Below are 15407 nucleotides of genomic sequence, written 5' to 3' on the forward strand. Positions count from 1 at the left end.
TGATTAATGGCATTTTCCAAATAAATATACAATTGGGACCAATGCTATCCTTATTGTATTATGCAAAATTCTTCCCCTAGCTAGACAGGACAGCGTCGCTTTTGTATATAATTAGAAATGCAATGATGTTATAATTGAATAAACAAAGGGATTTTTTTAAAAAAATTAAGCAATCATACTGCAGAACAGAATTAACTTTTGGAATTGGTTTATGTTTACAGCGTTTACACGGTTCCTTGAAAATATACATGGTGCTTTTGTAAGATGGGGACATGGGATCCAACACAGTAGAAATGAATCTAGCACTTGTGAATTTATAAAACTTACAAAGGACAGATCTGTAAAGTGAGTTTACTAGGTCAGTTTATAAATGTGGTTAGGAATAAATTTATCAGTTTTGAAAATGCAATTGCCGGTGTTTAATACTTTCAGTATGAGTAAGCATGGTTTTTGTATGTGTGCATGTTTATGTCATCATTTATTGAACTTGCGTTTAAAAAAAGATACAGTGGAGGCATTTATCACATATAAATGTAGAACTGTAGACTTCGAAATATATATATCTCTAGTTCTTCAGGTTTCCTGGATCACTGGCAATGTATGCAGAATCACAAGGCAGTTCCCTTTTGCTCCTCAGATTTTGTGTCCTTGCTAACCAGCGGCTCAGAAACCCAGACGCCTGTATCCAGTGCAGTGGCAAAAGCCAGGTTCACTCTTGTGCGTTCTCACCTCCTCTTCTCAATCAACTATGAGAGGTGAGTGACACCCAGTCTGATGTTCAGGATGGGGAGAAGCATGTAGCAGAGGTGGACTTTGGTGATTTTGGAAAATGTGGTGCCCTGAGCGAGGCCAAAATTTGGCACCTCCAATTGTTCCATCTAGCAGTCGTACCTTGGATCCTGAACACCTTGGTACTTGTACGTTTTGGCTCCCGAACACCACAAACCTGAAAGTGAATGTTCCGGCTTGCGAACGTTCTTTGGAACCTGAATGTCTGATGGGGCTTTTGACTGGTGCAGGAGCTTCCGGCAGTCAACCGGAAGACACGCTTTGGTCTCCGAATGTTTTGGAAATCGAAAGGACTTCCAGAACGGATCCCATTTGACTTCCAAGGTTTGACTGTATCGTTTACACTCAGTGGCAGCAGCTCTACAGGGTTTCAGAAGAGACCATTTCCAGCTTATTTGGCTGTGATTCACCCCTTGCACACATGCACACATTCACTTGCTGCAGCAATAAAATTGTGAGCACATTTATGCAGGTTCTGGTATGGTTTCAAGCTGGATGGGAGACTGAGATTCCTGCATTGCAGGGGGTTCATAGAATCACAGAATTGGAAGGGACCCCAAGGGTCATCCAGTCCAACCCCCTCCAATGCAGGAATCTCATCTAGAGCATCCATGACAGATGGCCATCCAACCTCTGCTTAAAAACCTCCATGGAAGGAGAGTCCACCACCTCTTGTGGGAGTCTGCTCCACTGCTGAACAGCTCTTACTATCAGAAAGTTTTTCTGAATGTTTAGTCGGAATATCCTTTCTTGTAACTTGATGCCAGACTGTCTCACCAGAGAGGTGCATGCTTGAGTTATCTCCCGCTTGGACTACTGCAACGTGCTCTACATGAGGCTGCCTTTGAAGGTGACCCGGAAACTGCAATTAATCCAGAATGCGGCAGCTAGACTGGTGACTGGGAGTGGCCGCCGGGACCACATAACACCAGTCCTGAGAGATCTGCATTGGCTCCCAGTACGTTTCTGAGCACAATTCAAAGTGTTGGTGCTGACCTTTAAAGCCCCAAATGGCCTCAGTAATGTATATCTGAAGGAGAGTCTCCATCCCCATCATCCAGCCCAGACACTGAGGTCCAGCGCCGAGGGCCTTCTGGCGGTTCCCTCATTGCGAGAAGTGAGGTTGCAGGGAACCGGACAGAGGGCCTTCTCAGCGCCCGCCCTGTAGAACGCCCTCCCTTCAGATGTGAAGGAAATAAGCAGCTATCTTATCTATAAAAGACATCTGAAGGCAGCCCTGTTTAGGGAAGTTTTTAATATTTAATGCTGTATTGTTTTTAACACTCGACTGGGAGCCACCCAGAGTGGCTGGGGAAACTCAGCCAGATGGGCAGGGTATAAATAATAAATTATTATTATTATTATTATTATTATTATTATTATTATTATTGGTTTGGCAAGATGACCCTCAGGGTCCCTTCCAACTTGATAATTCTATGATTCTATAATGCCCAGGGTGAGAAAATAGCATGGCAAGCCTTGTGCCTAAAACGGAAAAGGGGTGATATAAAGCCCTTTCTTGGGGTTCACATACCAGCTGCCCTGCTCCCCATCTCTCTCTCCCCCCCGGACTTCTCTGTTTCATCGGCTTCATAGCACATCTTGCTGACAGGCAGCTGGTGTTCCTCTGATATCATTACGAAACAGCTGAACAGGCATGGGTGAATCCCAGCTTGGAATTTCTCTGTATCCGTCCCTGGCAGAAAGTCTCCAACCCGTCACGGTGGTTATTATTTTTTATTAAAAACAAATTTTGGGGGGAAAGGCTCCAGTAAACAAGTTCAGCGTCCACATGTTGCTGAGGCCCCAGCTGCCTCTCCTTGCTTGCTCAAGGCTGGGGTCAGCGGGGGTCTTTCTGCCTTCTGCCTGGGGCTTGGCTCCGGGGAGCTGCAATCAATCAGTCTCTCCTGATTGTTAAATCCTCCTTCCGCCTGCTCCAGGAGAGAACTGCGGCCAGCCTCTCTGCTGTGGTGGTCCCTCCTCTTTTTCCAGGCCGTTGCATAGCCGAGCGGTGACTAATTTCAAAATGCATCCACAAATCCCCAAAAAACAGCCTCAAAGGCTGTCGTTATTCCCTTTTAAGCAGGGCCAAGGAGAGTTGCATTTCTCTTTCTTTTTTTTTTAAATAATTTTTATTCATTTTTCAAACACATAATAGAAACAAAACACAAAACAAAAACACAAAACAAAAAACAAAAACATACAAAACATTTAAACAAATATAACTTCAAAATTGTATTTTCATACACCTTCTTTCCTTCGACTTCCCCATACCTCCCCATCCTTGTTTTATGGTTCTTTAGCAACCCTTTGGTCAATTTATCTTGATTCCCTTTCATTAAATTTCCTTTACTTTTTTAGTTACAGCTGTAATTCTCTGTTTCTTACCCCTTGACATCTTAGCATTCCTCAATTTTACAACAGTTTTTAAGGTATATTTTAAATTTCTTCCAGTCCTCTTCCACTGTCTCCTTCCCCTGGTCACGGATTCTGCCCGTCATCTCAGCCAGTCCCATAAAGTCCATCACCTTTGTTTGCCATTCTTCCAGAGTAGGTAGTTCTTGCCTCTTCCAATACTTTGCCAGTAGAATTCTTGCTGCTGTTGTAGCATACATAAAGAAAATCCTATCCTTCTTTAACACCAATTGGCCAACCATGCCCAAGAGAAAAGCCTCTGGTTTCTTAGGAAAAGTCCACTTAAGGACTTTCTTAATTTCATTATAGATCATTTCCCAAAAAGCCTTAATCTTCGGGCAGGTCCACCAAAGGTGGTAGAAAGTACCTTCAGTCTCATTACATTTCCAACATTTATTATTGGGCAGATGATAGATTTTTGCAAGCTTGACTGGGGTCATGTACCACCTGTAGATCATTTTCATTATGTTTTCTTTTAAAGCATTACATGCAGTAAATTTAATACCGGTAGTCCATAACTGTTCCCAGTCAGCAAACATAATATCATGACCGATATCTTGTGCCCATTTAATCATAGCTGATTTCACCATCTCATCCTCTGTGTTCCATTTCAGCAGCAAATTATACATTCTTGATAAGTTCTTAGTATTGGGTTCTAACAATTCTGTTTCTAGTTTTGACCTCTCTTTCTGAAATCCTATTTTCCTGTCCTGTTTGAATGTCTCATTTATCTGATGATAGTGCAGCCAATCTCGAACTTTGGGCTTTAATTTCTCGTAACTCTGAAGTTTAACCCTTTCACCATCATATTCTAAAATTTCACAATATTTTGGCCATTTAGAGTCCATATTAAGCTTTTTCACTTCCTTCGCTTCCATTGGTGACACCCACCTGGGAGTTTTACTGGAGAGTTGCATTTCTCAAGCTGCGTAAGGGAGAGAGGCAAGCCTCTGGAGGGGCACCATCTATCCTCCTGCAGGGGGTTCATTGGCTAAAACCTGGGGGTCTGCAACTCCGGTTCCTTGCTTGCTGACGGCAAGCATAAATCTCCTTCTGGACATTGTATCTCAGTGATTCCTCTATAACTCGGTGGCAGAGGGTGTGCTTTCAATGCAGAAAGCCCACGGGCTAAGTCCCTGCAATCTCGGGGTGGCGTGGGGTGAACCACACAATTCAGGTAGCAGCACTGAGAAGGACCTTCCCCTGCCTGAGACCCTGAGTAGCCTAGGGTGGCCGTGCAGGCTAGGGATGATGGGAGCTGGAAGGAACCCCCCAGGTCATCTAGTCCAACTCCTTGCAATGCAGGAATCACAGCTCAAGGATCCCCTACAGATGGGCCACCTGAACTCCAAGGAAAGAGAGCCCACCACCCAGCTGTCTCTGGGCCTTTCTGCATCCTTGGAAAATTACAAAATGAAGAGATAACCAAACAGGCAGTATGGCAATGCAGACTTTGAACACTTTTAGGCAGGGTGATGTTGCCACACTACCAGATGATAGCAGTAGCAGTCTGGGGACACTTTTAGCATGCACTGGGCTACAAAATCCATTGGCATTTTGAAGGCTGTTTAAAGAAGCTGGTGGAGCGCTCTGGAGCTAAGTCAGGTTGGTGGCACCGGCCTAACCTATTCCTTCTGTTCAGTGTTTTCTTTTCTGGTTGCAACCTCAAACCCACAGCCTCTGCCTCTTCTTCTGCAGGCTGGGCCAGCCGAGCCGAGTCCGTTTCACAGACGCCGGTGGGACTGTCCTCTTTGAGCATCCTGTGCAAAAGGGCCCCTCCCCCCAGGATAACATGGTGAGTGACCCATGAGGACATCGTCCCAATTATTCTCCTCCCCTGTGGCTTTGAAGCACTATGCAGCTGAAAGAGCAAGGCATGTTGCTGTAGAGCAGCCTTTCTCAACCTGTGGGTCCCCAGATGTTGAACTACAACTCCCATCACCCCTAGCTAGCAAGGCCAGAGCTCAGGGATGATGGGAGTTGTAGTCCAACAACATCTGGGCACCCACAGGTTGAGAACCAGTGCTGTAGAGGGAAGTGAGGGGCAGGTGGGGTTCGTCCACCTGGGAAGGCAGCCCATCTAGGAGAAGGAAAATTCTCATCCTAAACATCTGCTGCCTTGTGGGATATCTTCGGGAGAAGAAAAGCCTCAAGAGTAAACCCTACACAAATCCAGAGTGGAGTCTCTAATAAGACGGTTGAATGGTGCCATGTATACCTCCTTCTGGCAATTCCTGCAGCCATGTTGGTCCCAATAGCATTGCTCTGCTTCCCTTTGGACCACATCAGCGAGCCCAGGACCTCCCTACGCACTATGCTCTGGGGAGGTCACTTCAGTGCTACTAACACAGCAGTTGACTTCACCCCCGGAGGTGAACTCCATTCTCTCTCAAGACAGATGCCAACAAGTGGCCATGCTGGATATGCGTCCGGTCCTCTGGATTTGCGCTCTGATAAATTGGCCTGTTTCTTTCTGTTCCTCTCTCTGGACACTGTCTCCACAGATCTGTGGCGTCTGGCGAAACCTGCAAAAGTCTTTGACGCGGCAGTTGAAGGTTGACCAGCTGCACATTTCCCTTGTCACCAAGTCGCACCCTGAGGGTGAGATACGAGGCAAAATCATCAAGCACCGGGCACTCCTTGCAGGTAATCTGTGATCTGAGAGTTTTACCTTTGAGTACAGATTGCTGTTTTCTATTCTTTTTAGCGTCACAAAGCAAACAAACAATAAATTAGTAAGAGAAAGAAATGGTGATATACCATGGTATATCAAGACATCCTAATTTCCCCAGCTGGTGTGGATGTTGTGTGTTGAGCATCTAAGTCCGAAGCAGAGGAAATAAAATCCCACCAGATGACGTAAAAGCATTCTGGATCCCCCTGGAAACATGCAGTTTATGTGTAAAATTTTCCATCAAGTGCAGATTCCTGTCATTGTCAGCCCTGCAAGTACACTCAGAGCTCTCACTCAAAAGCTACTGCTCATGATTCAATTTAAAATGCTTGTTGTCTCCCTGATCTAGGATATTTGAAGATCTTTGCCTGTCTGCTTGGTCAGCCTAAACAGTGGTTGTCCTGGACTGTCTGTGGGTGCATGCCTTTTCTTTCGGAGTTTCTCCCTAGCTTTACCCTCAGGCCCATCGCTAGAAGTTTTGCAACGAGGCAACCTAAGTGAGCAGATAATCATGGCAGAACATACGAACAGCTGCCTGATTAACTCCTGATGTGGCAGAGTTAGAGTGTCGGTCTGGAGAGAATTGGGATTGAATCCCTCCTCAATGTGTGAAGCCCAGCCACCTCCTCTCAGCCTAACCCAGGGTTGTTGTAGGGATAGATGGGCTCATCCCAGGCTGTATACTCCACCCCAAGCTCCTTGGAGCAAGGATGAAACAGAAACGTGAGGAGCAATGATAATATTTAACTGCATTGCTCCTTGGAAAAATAAGTGAGATGCAAATGCAATAAATGAACAAAGAATAAAATCACTGGGTTATTCAAACTGGAGATGCTGGAGCCACACTCTACATCCAGCTGGTTCCTATCAGCTGCCTTTGTCCAGAGGTCTCCTTGAGAGACCTTGGTTCCTGAGAATTCCTTGCCTGTAGTCGGGTGTTTCTCCCGATGGGTTGGGTTTTTCTCTGGCATTTCAGATGCCGTTTCTCCCTAAGGCTCAGAACTTATTTAGCCTCACCACCAGAGGCCAGGGTGTCCCCTCTCTGGCCTCACCTAAGGATCCTGGCTTCTCACCTCCAGACTGGGCTTGATCTGGGGCTCGGTGTAATGCTGGAACCTCCAGATCAACCTCTGATGGGGAACCCTGCTGGCTGAGACATAATACCACCCAGATGAGCCATTGCGTCCCTCTGGGGACCTTCATGGCTCCAGCTGAGCCCTTGCCTGAGCTTCAGTGTGTCTTGCACCTCTGGTCTTTCTTGGTCCTGTTCTCCTGGCTTGCTCTCCAGTTCTGCTTTGCCCACCGAGGCTAGTTGTTCTTCAGTCTGGTCTCCTGACCTGTTCCTCAGTACTGGTTCATTCTTGTCTCCCACATTGCTCACCAGTTTTGACCTCTGGTCCTCCTCTCAGCTCCTGGTTCTCACAATGTGACTACTTTCAAACTGCCGCCCAAGTCCCAACCCTGACACGACCCTTGGCAGATGCCCATCCTGTCCAGTAGTCTGACAGCCCTGGCTGCTCGTACAGCAAGGAAGGGCAGTAGGTCAGTGGCAGAGCATCTGCCTTGCATGCAGAAGGTCCCAGGTTCAATCCCCAGCTTCCCCAAGTAGGGCTGGAAGAGACCCCTGCCTGAAACCCTGGAGAACAGCTGGTGGTCATTGAAGATAGTACTGGCTAGATAGAGTGTAGAGCAGGATCCTTTGCTCATGTGCCCAAGTCTGCCGCTGACCCCCTGCACTCTCAGGAGTCAGGAGCAAGCCAGCAATAACTCACACAGTGCCAGTGAAGTTAACTCTTTATTCAAAGAAGCAAGACAGCTCAGGAGGCCAGGCCTAGTGAGCACAGCAACTCATCTCAGTAGATCTTGGCCCTATGAGGCAGTTGTGAGGACTGAAGTTCCCCACCTTCCCACAGTTTCCTAAGTCTCCTCCTCCCCCAGGTCCTTCCCAAGCAATCTGAGACTTCATTGCCTTGTCTGCCTTTGCTCTGTCCTCTTCATACCTCTTCTGGCTCTGAGAGACCAGGGAAGAGGGGAGCTGGTCACAGCAGGAGGGAAAGACCCCCTTGGCTTCTTCAGCAACCTGCTTCATCTCTGCCTCTTGACATCCGTTCCCCACCTCTCCAGCCTCTGCTTCTGCTTCTGGACTGCTCTCTGCCACAGAGTCTCCCTGCTCACTAAACCCTGTTACTTCTTCACCTTCCAACACCTCCTCCACCCAGGCTTCTGCCTCTGACCACTCATTGTCATCCCACCACCACTCCCCAGGCTCTGCAACCTTCTTCCCTTTGGGGGTTCCCCATCTGGTGTCTCCCACCAATCCATGACAAGCACTGTGCTCTTGCTTTCCTCTCTATTTCAGAAACATTCAGTGCTATCCTGACATCCGTTGACGCAACCCACCTTGGCATGGGGGGCATTGCTATGCTGACCCTGAGTGATGCGGAGAACAACCTGCATTTTGTCCTTGTCACCAAAGGGCTTCTGGAACCGGTGGAGAAAAGTAAGCAAGGGGCAGAAATGCAGGGGGTTGTGGGGCAGATGCAACCAGGTGCCTGAGCTTGGCCCAGCCAGGGGAGATGAACAGACAAGACGGGTCTGATGGGTAAAAGCTGGGCTTGTGTCAGAGAGAAACGAGTTCAACTCCCACAACAGCCAGGGACTAAATATTTCCTTCTGGGCGTTACAAACTATTGACCTCAGTTCCTTGTCTCTGAAACAATAGCAATTCGTGTTTGTCGAACCTTGATGAAGATTAGGGCTGGTTCTGTTTTTGAGGGTGCCTGGACAGAGTGCCCTAGTATGCTGCCTTCCCCACCCAGTTGGCCCTCCAGAGGACTTACAGTGGCCCTCTGTGGGCCCCAACAGCAGGCTGGGACCTCTCACCATCTGGGGAGGTCAATCAATCAATCAATTTATTGCGCATAGGCAAAGGCCTTTACAATGTACAGCAGAGGGCAAGGCAAGGCTTTCCTCTGAAATCACATGACATACCCTATAAAAAGTTGACAGCATAAAAATTTAAAATTAGAGAGCATTGCTATATCCAGAATGGAGTTTCTTAGCTGCCAGAGCAAATTTAGCTATCAGGTGTGTAATCTGTTGATCTTTACTAGCTAGGAGCTCGACTGTCACCTCCTTGGGGGGATCGGTCTGAGAGGCAAGTCAAGAGCAGGTGACAAAAAAACTTCTCTGGGCAGTGAATATAAGGGCAAAGCAGCAGGTAATGTGTGACACCCTCAACCTGACTGCATCCATAAATGCACCTGTGTTCCCTCTGGGGAGGTATGAAGAGTGACCCAACAGTGCAGACAGAAGCACTGGGGCCAGACCTTCCTCCCACCTCCAGTACATAGTTGTGCCATTGCATCCCTGGGAGAAGAAACGCTGTGATGGTGCACTCCACTCTGCACCAGGTAAATAAAATGGAGGCCCTAGTGAAGCCCACTTCGGCCAAGGAGGGTCTTGAGTGTCCACTGCTGGCTGGACAACCTGTCGAACCCCAGTCATGCCTCTTGAACCCTGATAATGCCTCTTGATTGCCTGGCTGGAAGATAGAGAGGGAGGTACAGATGTCTGTAGAAACAAGCCTGTTTTGGCAAAGGTAACATTTACATCCTTTGCCTCGCTCACCTTTGCCCCTCCCCACTAAGGGCATGTGGCCCCTGGAAAGCTGACCATGGGAGAATTTGGCCCTTGGTTTGAAAAAGGTTCCCCACCCTCGCTGACCTAGTGGGGCAAGGAAACAGGAGTGGGGGTGATGCTGGTCCACAGCGCTGCAAAGAGTGGCATTGACATGTTTCGCCTCTTCCTTCTTCCTTCCCAGAATCCTCCTGGCTCCCCCTGAGGGTGCAGATCCTTCACCAGGACAGGGTCCTGAGGGAGGTGCTGGCCAATGTCTCCTGGCAGGTAAAAGCTGCTGTATCTGATCGCTGAGCCAAACTGCTTGCCGCTTCCTCCTTTGCAGACGTTACTTGACAGTGTTCCTCCCCTTCCCCCTTCCTCTCATTTTACCACATCAGGACCCTGACTTTGCAGAGGTGCTGTCCGGACTGGCGGCTCGAGAAATGCTGTGGCTGGCACAAGGGCAGCTGGAGATCGTCGCAGAGGTGGAGGGCAGGTTGCGACGTAAAATTGCTGGCCGGATCACTACCAGAAAAAGCTGTGACAGTGAGTTTGGAGGAGGAGGATGGGCAGAAAACATCACCCGTTGGACTTCTGCCTGCTGCACAGCTGCCCATGCAACTGAATACAGTGCAGACTCCGGTTGCTGTTGATGGCTTCCACATGTAGATTTGGCTTGCACCAGCCCTGCCAGCTCTGTAGCCTTCCTGCACCCTCTTCTTCTTCTTCTTGCCAGTGTGGTGTAGTGGTTAAGAGCAGTAGTCTCGTAATCTGGTGAACCGGGTTCGTGTCCCTGCTCCTCCACATGCAGCTGCTGGGTGACCTTGGGCTAGTCTCACTTCTTTGAAGTCTCTCAGCCCCACTCACCTCACAGAGTGTTTGTTGTGGGGGAGGAAGGGAAAGGAGAATGTTAGCCGCTTTGAGACTCCTCAGGGTAGTGATAAAGCGGGATATCAAATCCAAACTCTTCTTCTTCTTGCCCCCAGCCATCCAGAGTGTGCTCTGTGGAGGAGACGCCTTGACGCCCACCCAGACGGGGGCTGTGGGCTCTGCCAAGCTCACGCTGCATGAGAACGGGACTTTGGAGTATCAGGTAGGAAGAAACGTCTGGTGGTATTGCACGAGACTGGAGCAAACAACATTGATACAGGTGTGTCTCTGTGTGCGCATGCACTGACGCATGCCTGATGCCAGAGCCTGGCAAAACAAGGTACCAGCAGACCCCAGATCAGTTGAGGGACAGCCATGCTGCCATCTCGGTTCTTCCTTGATGCAGAAACTGACTTTGCCAGAAGTAGCCTCTGAACTGACATAACCCCATATTGTGTATGTCCCAGAATAAAAAAAAAACAGGTCGTTCCCACCTTCTTCTGCCCCACCAGTGATTTCAAGCTCCCCCAACCAGTTCACATCAGGTTCGCCAGGAAATAAACCAAGCATCTTTACTCACCCCCGTTCCAAAAAAGTGAAACATTTTCATTTATTTTCTAGCCAGTGTGGTGTCGTGGTTAAGAGCGGTAGACTTGTAATCTGGTGAACCGGGTTTACTTCCCCACTCTTCCACATGCAGCTGCTGGGTGACTTTGGGCTAAAGGAGAATGTTAGCCACTTTGAGACTCCTTAGGGTAGTGATAAAGCAGGATATCAAATCCAAATCAAATTCTTCTTCTTCTTCTTCTTCTTCTTCTTCTTCTTCTTCTTCTTCTTCTTCTTCTTCTTCTTCTTCTAGTGAACCCAAATTTTGTAGGAATGCATTTAGGCACTAGGAGATGATATTACTAAATAATATGTAAAGTGAAGGAAGGCCACACCTAAGAAAATTGTGTAAGGAAGGACACATAGTTTGAATCATTGGGTTTTGCAGGTCTGGTTGGAGAGTCTTGTCTCCTTTCCAGAAATCTGTGAGCCCGCAAACTCTCTCTTTTCCTTCTTCCCCCCCCCCCCAACAATGTGCTCCTTTTCAGAAAATCACATTTCCTAGAAACTTTTTGTTTGTGTTGGGGAGGGAGAATTCCTCTCCTTCCACTCTCCCTTCTTGCCCAGCCTTGCCAGGCTAGTAATCTATCTTGAATTAAAATTGGAGCGTCAAAACAGTTTGGGCATCCTCCTGCTCATCTCACCTTTGATGCAAACGTTATAAATCCCTAGGCTAATAAGAGTGGTGGGAGGGAGAAGGGTTGGGGTGTGAGCTTCAGGAGTAAGTGGGTGGGGGAAGGAAAAGGAGGGAGGGAGCGGAGTTTGAGCTGCCTTGGCTGGGAAAGAAGGCGCAGGAGGGGGAATTCTTTTACAGTTTGGATTAGAATCCAAGCCGCAAGATGATGTTAATGCTTGCCGTTTATTTGAAGCCAACATTACAAGCCCCTTGAGACTCATTCTTCCAAGCCTTGAAAGAGAAGTGTCTGTGGTGTCACAGCTCCCCATGTTTCTCCTCCTTCCAGGCACTGATGGGGTCTTCTTAGGCTATGGCTTATTTCTTTATTTATTAAATTTCTGCCCTGCTGTCCCTCCCCAAAAGCGGAAAACCACTGCATTTTTTTTTAAAAAAAAAACATTAGGAACATCTGAAAACAATTAAAGGGTGTGGCATGCCACATTGCTGTGGCAGGAGAGGATGACAACTGTGGTGGGGAAGGTTCAAGGACAATCAGATAAACACTGAAACATTTCACACCTCTCGTTGAGTTAGTGTACATACTTAAGGTACATATGTAAGAGGCTTGTTTATAGTTGTATTTTGGGAATGATTCATGTTCTTCTGTGGCTGCGTTGTTTTATACTTTCTGGCTGGCCCTAAAGGTAAAGGTAAAGGTACCCCTGCCCGTACGGGCCAGTCTTGACAGACTCTGGGGTTGTGCGCCCATCTCACTTAAGAGGCCAGGGGCCAGCGCTGTCCGGAGACACTTCCGGGTCACGTGGCCAGCGTGACATTGCTGCTCTGGCCAGAGCCAGAGCCGCACACGGAAACGCCGTTTACCTTCCCGCTGGAAAGCGGTCCCTATTTATCTACTTGCACCCGGAGGTGCTTTCGAACTGCTAGGTTGGCAGGCGCTGGGACCGAGCAGCGGGAGCGCACCCCGCCGCAGGGATTCGAACCGCCGACCTTTCGATCGGCAAGCCCTAGGCGCTGAGGCTTTAACCCACAGCGCCACCTGCGTCCTATCTGGCTGGCCCTAGATCATATTATAAAGCGGTTGTGCTCTGTGTTATAAATCAAGCACTGCTAGGACTTGTTTCTTTTTGTTTTCCAATGTAATTCTTACCAATAAAAAAAATCAGTGTGGCGCAAGCAAATTATTATTCTGAAAGTGTGGCCCAGGGAAAAAAGTTTGCGAATCTCTGATTTAAACAGTCACATACCCCGCAGCTAATGATTTCAATGTTGCCATCAATGGTGTATTTCAGCCAACCAATGCCTGAGTGAGCAGGAATGTTTGTAGATGCCTTGTGAATGTTAATAATGAGGGCGGCAGGGAGCCACCACCGAGAAGGACCTGCCGTCACCAACTGGGCAGCAGCAGGGACAGCACCACCAACAGGGCCCCTGCTGCCATTCGCAGATGGGTAATATTGGGGGTGGCACTCTTTGAGGTATTTGGGTCCCAAGACATTCAGGGCTTTGTACACTAGTACTAACACCTTGATTTGACTTGGCAACTTGCTGATGGCTAGTGTAGCACTTTCTGGACCAGTCTAGCAAGTTGCAGCCCACACTCCTTGCAGCCTCCAGACCATCTTACGTTTTCCTGCATTGTATGGAATTGGACTAGAGGACCTTGGGGCCTCTTCCAACTCTTCAATTCTATGGTTCTAAGTCTCCTGTGAAGATCTAGTCGCTTCTTCTGGGCTGTGCTCTCATCCCGCAGGTCCAGGTGGCAGGAACAAGAAGCGAAGTGATTGGCGTCACGCTGGAGACCAAACCTCGCAGAAGGAATAAGCGCAACATCGTGTACGACATGACACCCAGCTACGAGGACGGAATGGTGAGTGAGATCAGAATGGATCAGAGAGAGATGCAGAAGGTTCTAGAGCAGTGGTTCTCCAACTGGGTGGTACCACCACCTAGCAGGCAGTGGGATTCCCTGGGGGCAGAGGGTGCTGGCCATGAAAATCTAGCATCACTGGATTAAGTTCACCCATTGGGTTAAATTAATGCAACTAAATAGCTGGGACTGCTGAATCGGCAGAGCAGGAGACTCTTGATCTCAGAGTCGCGGGTTCGAGCTCCACGTTGGACAGAAGATTCCTGCATTTCAGGGGGTTGGACTGGATGACCCTTGTGGTCCTTCCAACTCTACAATACAATACTATGATTCTATCTGGATTTTGAACAAATTTGCAATTAATTGTTCCTGCTTTGAATTTTCTTGAATTATTAGGTCGGAGTTAGACATTACAAATTAAGAGCATTTGCAGATGATCTAGTATTGACCTTGCAACAGCCAGACACTAGTACTAAAAGAGTATTAGAATTAATTGAAATATTTGGTCGAGTAGCAGGTTTCAAATTGAACAAACAAAAAACGAAAGTGTTGGAAAAAAATTTAACAATGGAAGAAAGAGAGAGTTTTCAGAATGAAACAGACTTGGAAATAACAAAAAGGGTAAAATACCTGGGGTTAAACTTAACATCCAAGAATGTGAACCTATTTGAGGATAACTATGAAAAAAGTTGGTCAGAGGTAAAGAAGGATCTGGAAATATGGTCAAGGTTGAAACTTTCCTTGTTAGGCCGAATTGCTACTATTAAGATGAATGTATTGCCTAGAATGCTGTTTTTATTCCAGACGTTGCAGATTTTGGACAAGATGGACTGTTTCAAGAAGTGGCAGAAAGACATATCAAAATTTGTCTGGCAGGGCAAAAAGCCCAGAATTAAATTTAAGATTTTAACTGATGCAAAGGATAGAGGGGGGTTTGCCCTGCCGGACTTAAGACTTTATTATGAATCGGCAGCTTTCTGCTGGTTGAAACACTGGCTACTTCTTGAGAACACTGACATTTTGGACCTGGAAGGGTACGACAATAGCTTTGGTTGGCATGCATACTTATGGTACGACAAGGTAAAGGTGTATAAAAGTTTTAAAAACCATATTGTAAGGAAAGCATTGTATAATGTTTGGATTAGATATAAAGATCTGCTGGAAAGTAAAACCCCTAGGTGGGTGTCACCAATGGAAGCTAGGGAAGTAAAAAAGCTTAATATGGACTCTAAATGGCCAAAATATCATGAGATTCTAGAATATGATGGTGAAAGGGTGAAACTTCAGAGTTATGAGAAACTAAAGCCTAAGGATAGAGATTGGTTGCACTATCATCAGATAAATGAGACATTTAAACAGGACAGGAAAATAGGATTTCAGAAAGAGAGGTCAAAACTAGAAACAGAATTGTTGGAACCCAATACTAAGAACTTATCAAAAATGTATAACTTGCTGTTGAAATGGAATACACAGGATGAAACGGTGAAATCAGCAATGATTAAATGGGCACAAGATATTGGTCATGATATTATGTTTGCTGACTGGGAACAGTTATGGACCACCGGTATCAAATTTACTGCATGTAATGCTTTAAAAGAAAACATTATGAAAATGATCTATCGGTGGTACATGACCCCAGTCAAGCTTGCAAAAATTTACCACTTGCCTAATAATAAGTGTTGGAAATGTAATGAGACTGAAGGCACTTTCTACCACCTTTGGTGGACCTGCCCAAAGGTTAAAGCTTTCTGGGAAATGATCTATAATGAAATTAAGAAGGTCCTTAAGTGGACTTTTCCTAAGAAACCAGAGGCTTTTCTCTTGGGCATGGTTGGCCAATTGGTGTTAAAGAAGGATAGGATTTTCTTTATGTATGCCACCACAGCAGCAAGAATTCTACTGGCAAAGTATTGGAAGATGCAAGAACT

The 15407-nt window shown here is 47.0% G+C and overlaps 1 protein-coding gene across 1 annotated transcript in view; it reads left to right on the forward strand.

Moving 5' to 3' along the window:
* The window catches only part of CHRD (chordin), a 56995-nt gene that overhangs the window by 21986 nt on the left and 19602 nt on the right, over positions 1-15407 (forward strand). The window contains exons 5-12 of the mRNA XM_079977744.1: positions 638-755; positions 4903-4999; positions 5709-5850; positions 8238-8378; positions 9702-9784; positions 9898-10045; positions 10486-10592; positions 13363-13479. Of these exons, the coding sequence (XP_079833870.1) occupies positions 638-755; positions 4903-4999; positions 5709-5850; positions 8238-8378; positions 9702-9784; positions 9898-10045; positions 10486-10592; positions 13363-13479 (953 nt within the window). The remainder of the gene's footprint in view (positions 1-637; positions 756-4902; positions 5000-5708; positions 5851-8237; positions 8379-9701; positions 9785-9897; positions 10046-10485; positions 10593-13362; positions 13480-15407) is intronic.

Source organism: Podarcis cretensis (assembly GCF_951804945.1).
Source record: "Podarcis cretensis genome assembly, chromosome: 5".
Taxonomy (NCBI): Eukaryota; Metazoa; Chordata; class Lepidosauria; order Squamata; family Lacertidae; genus Podarcis; species Podarcis cretensis.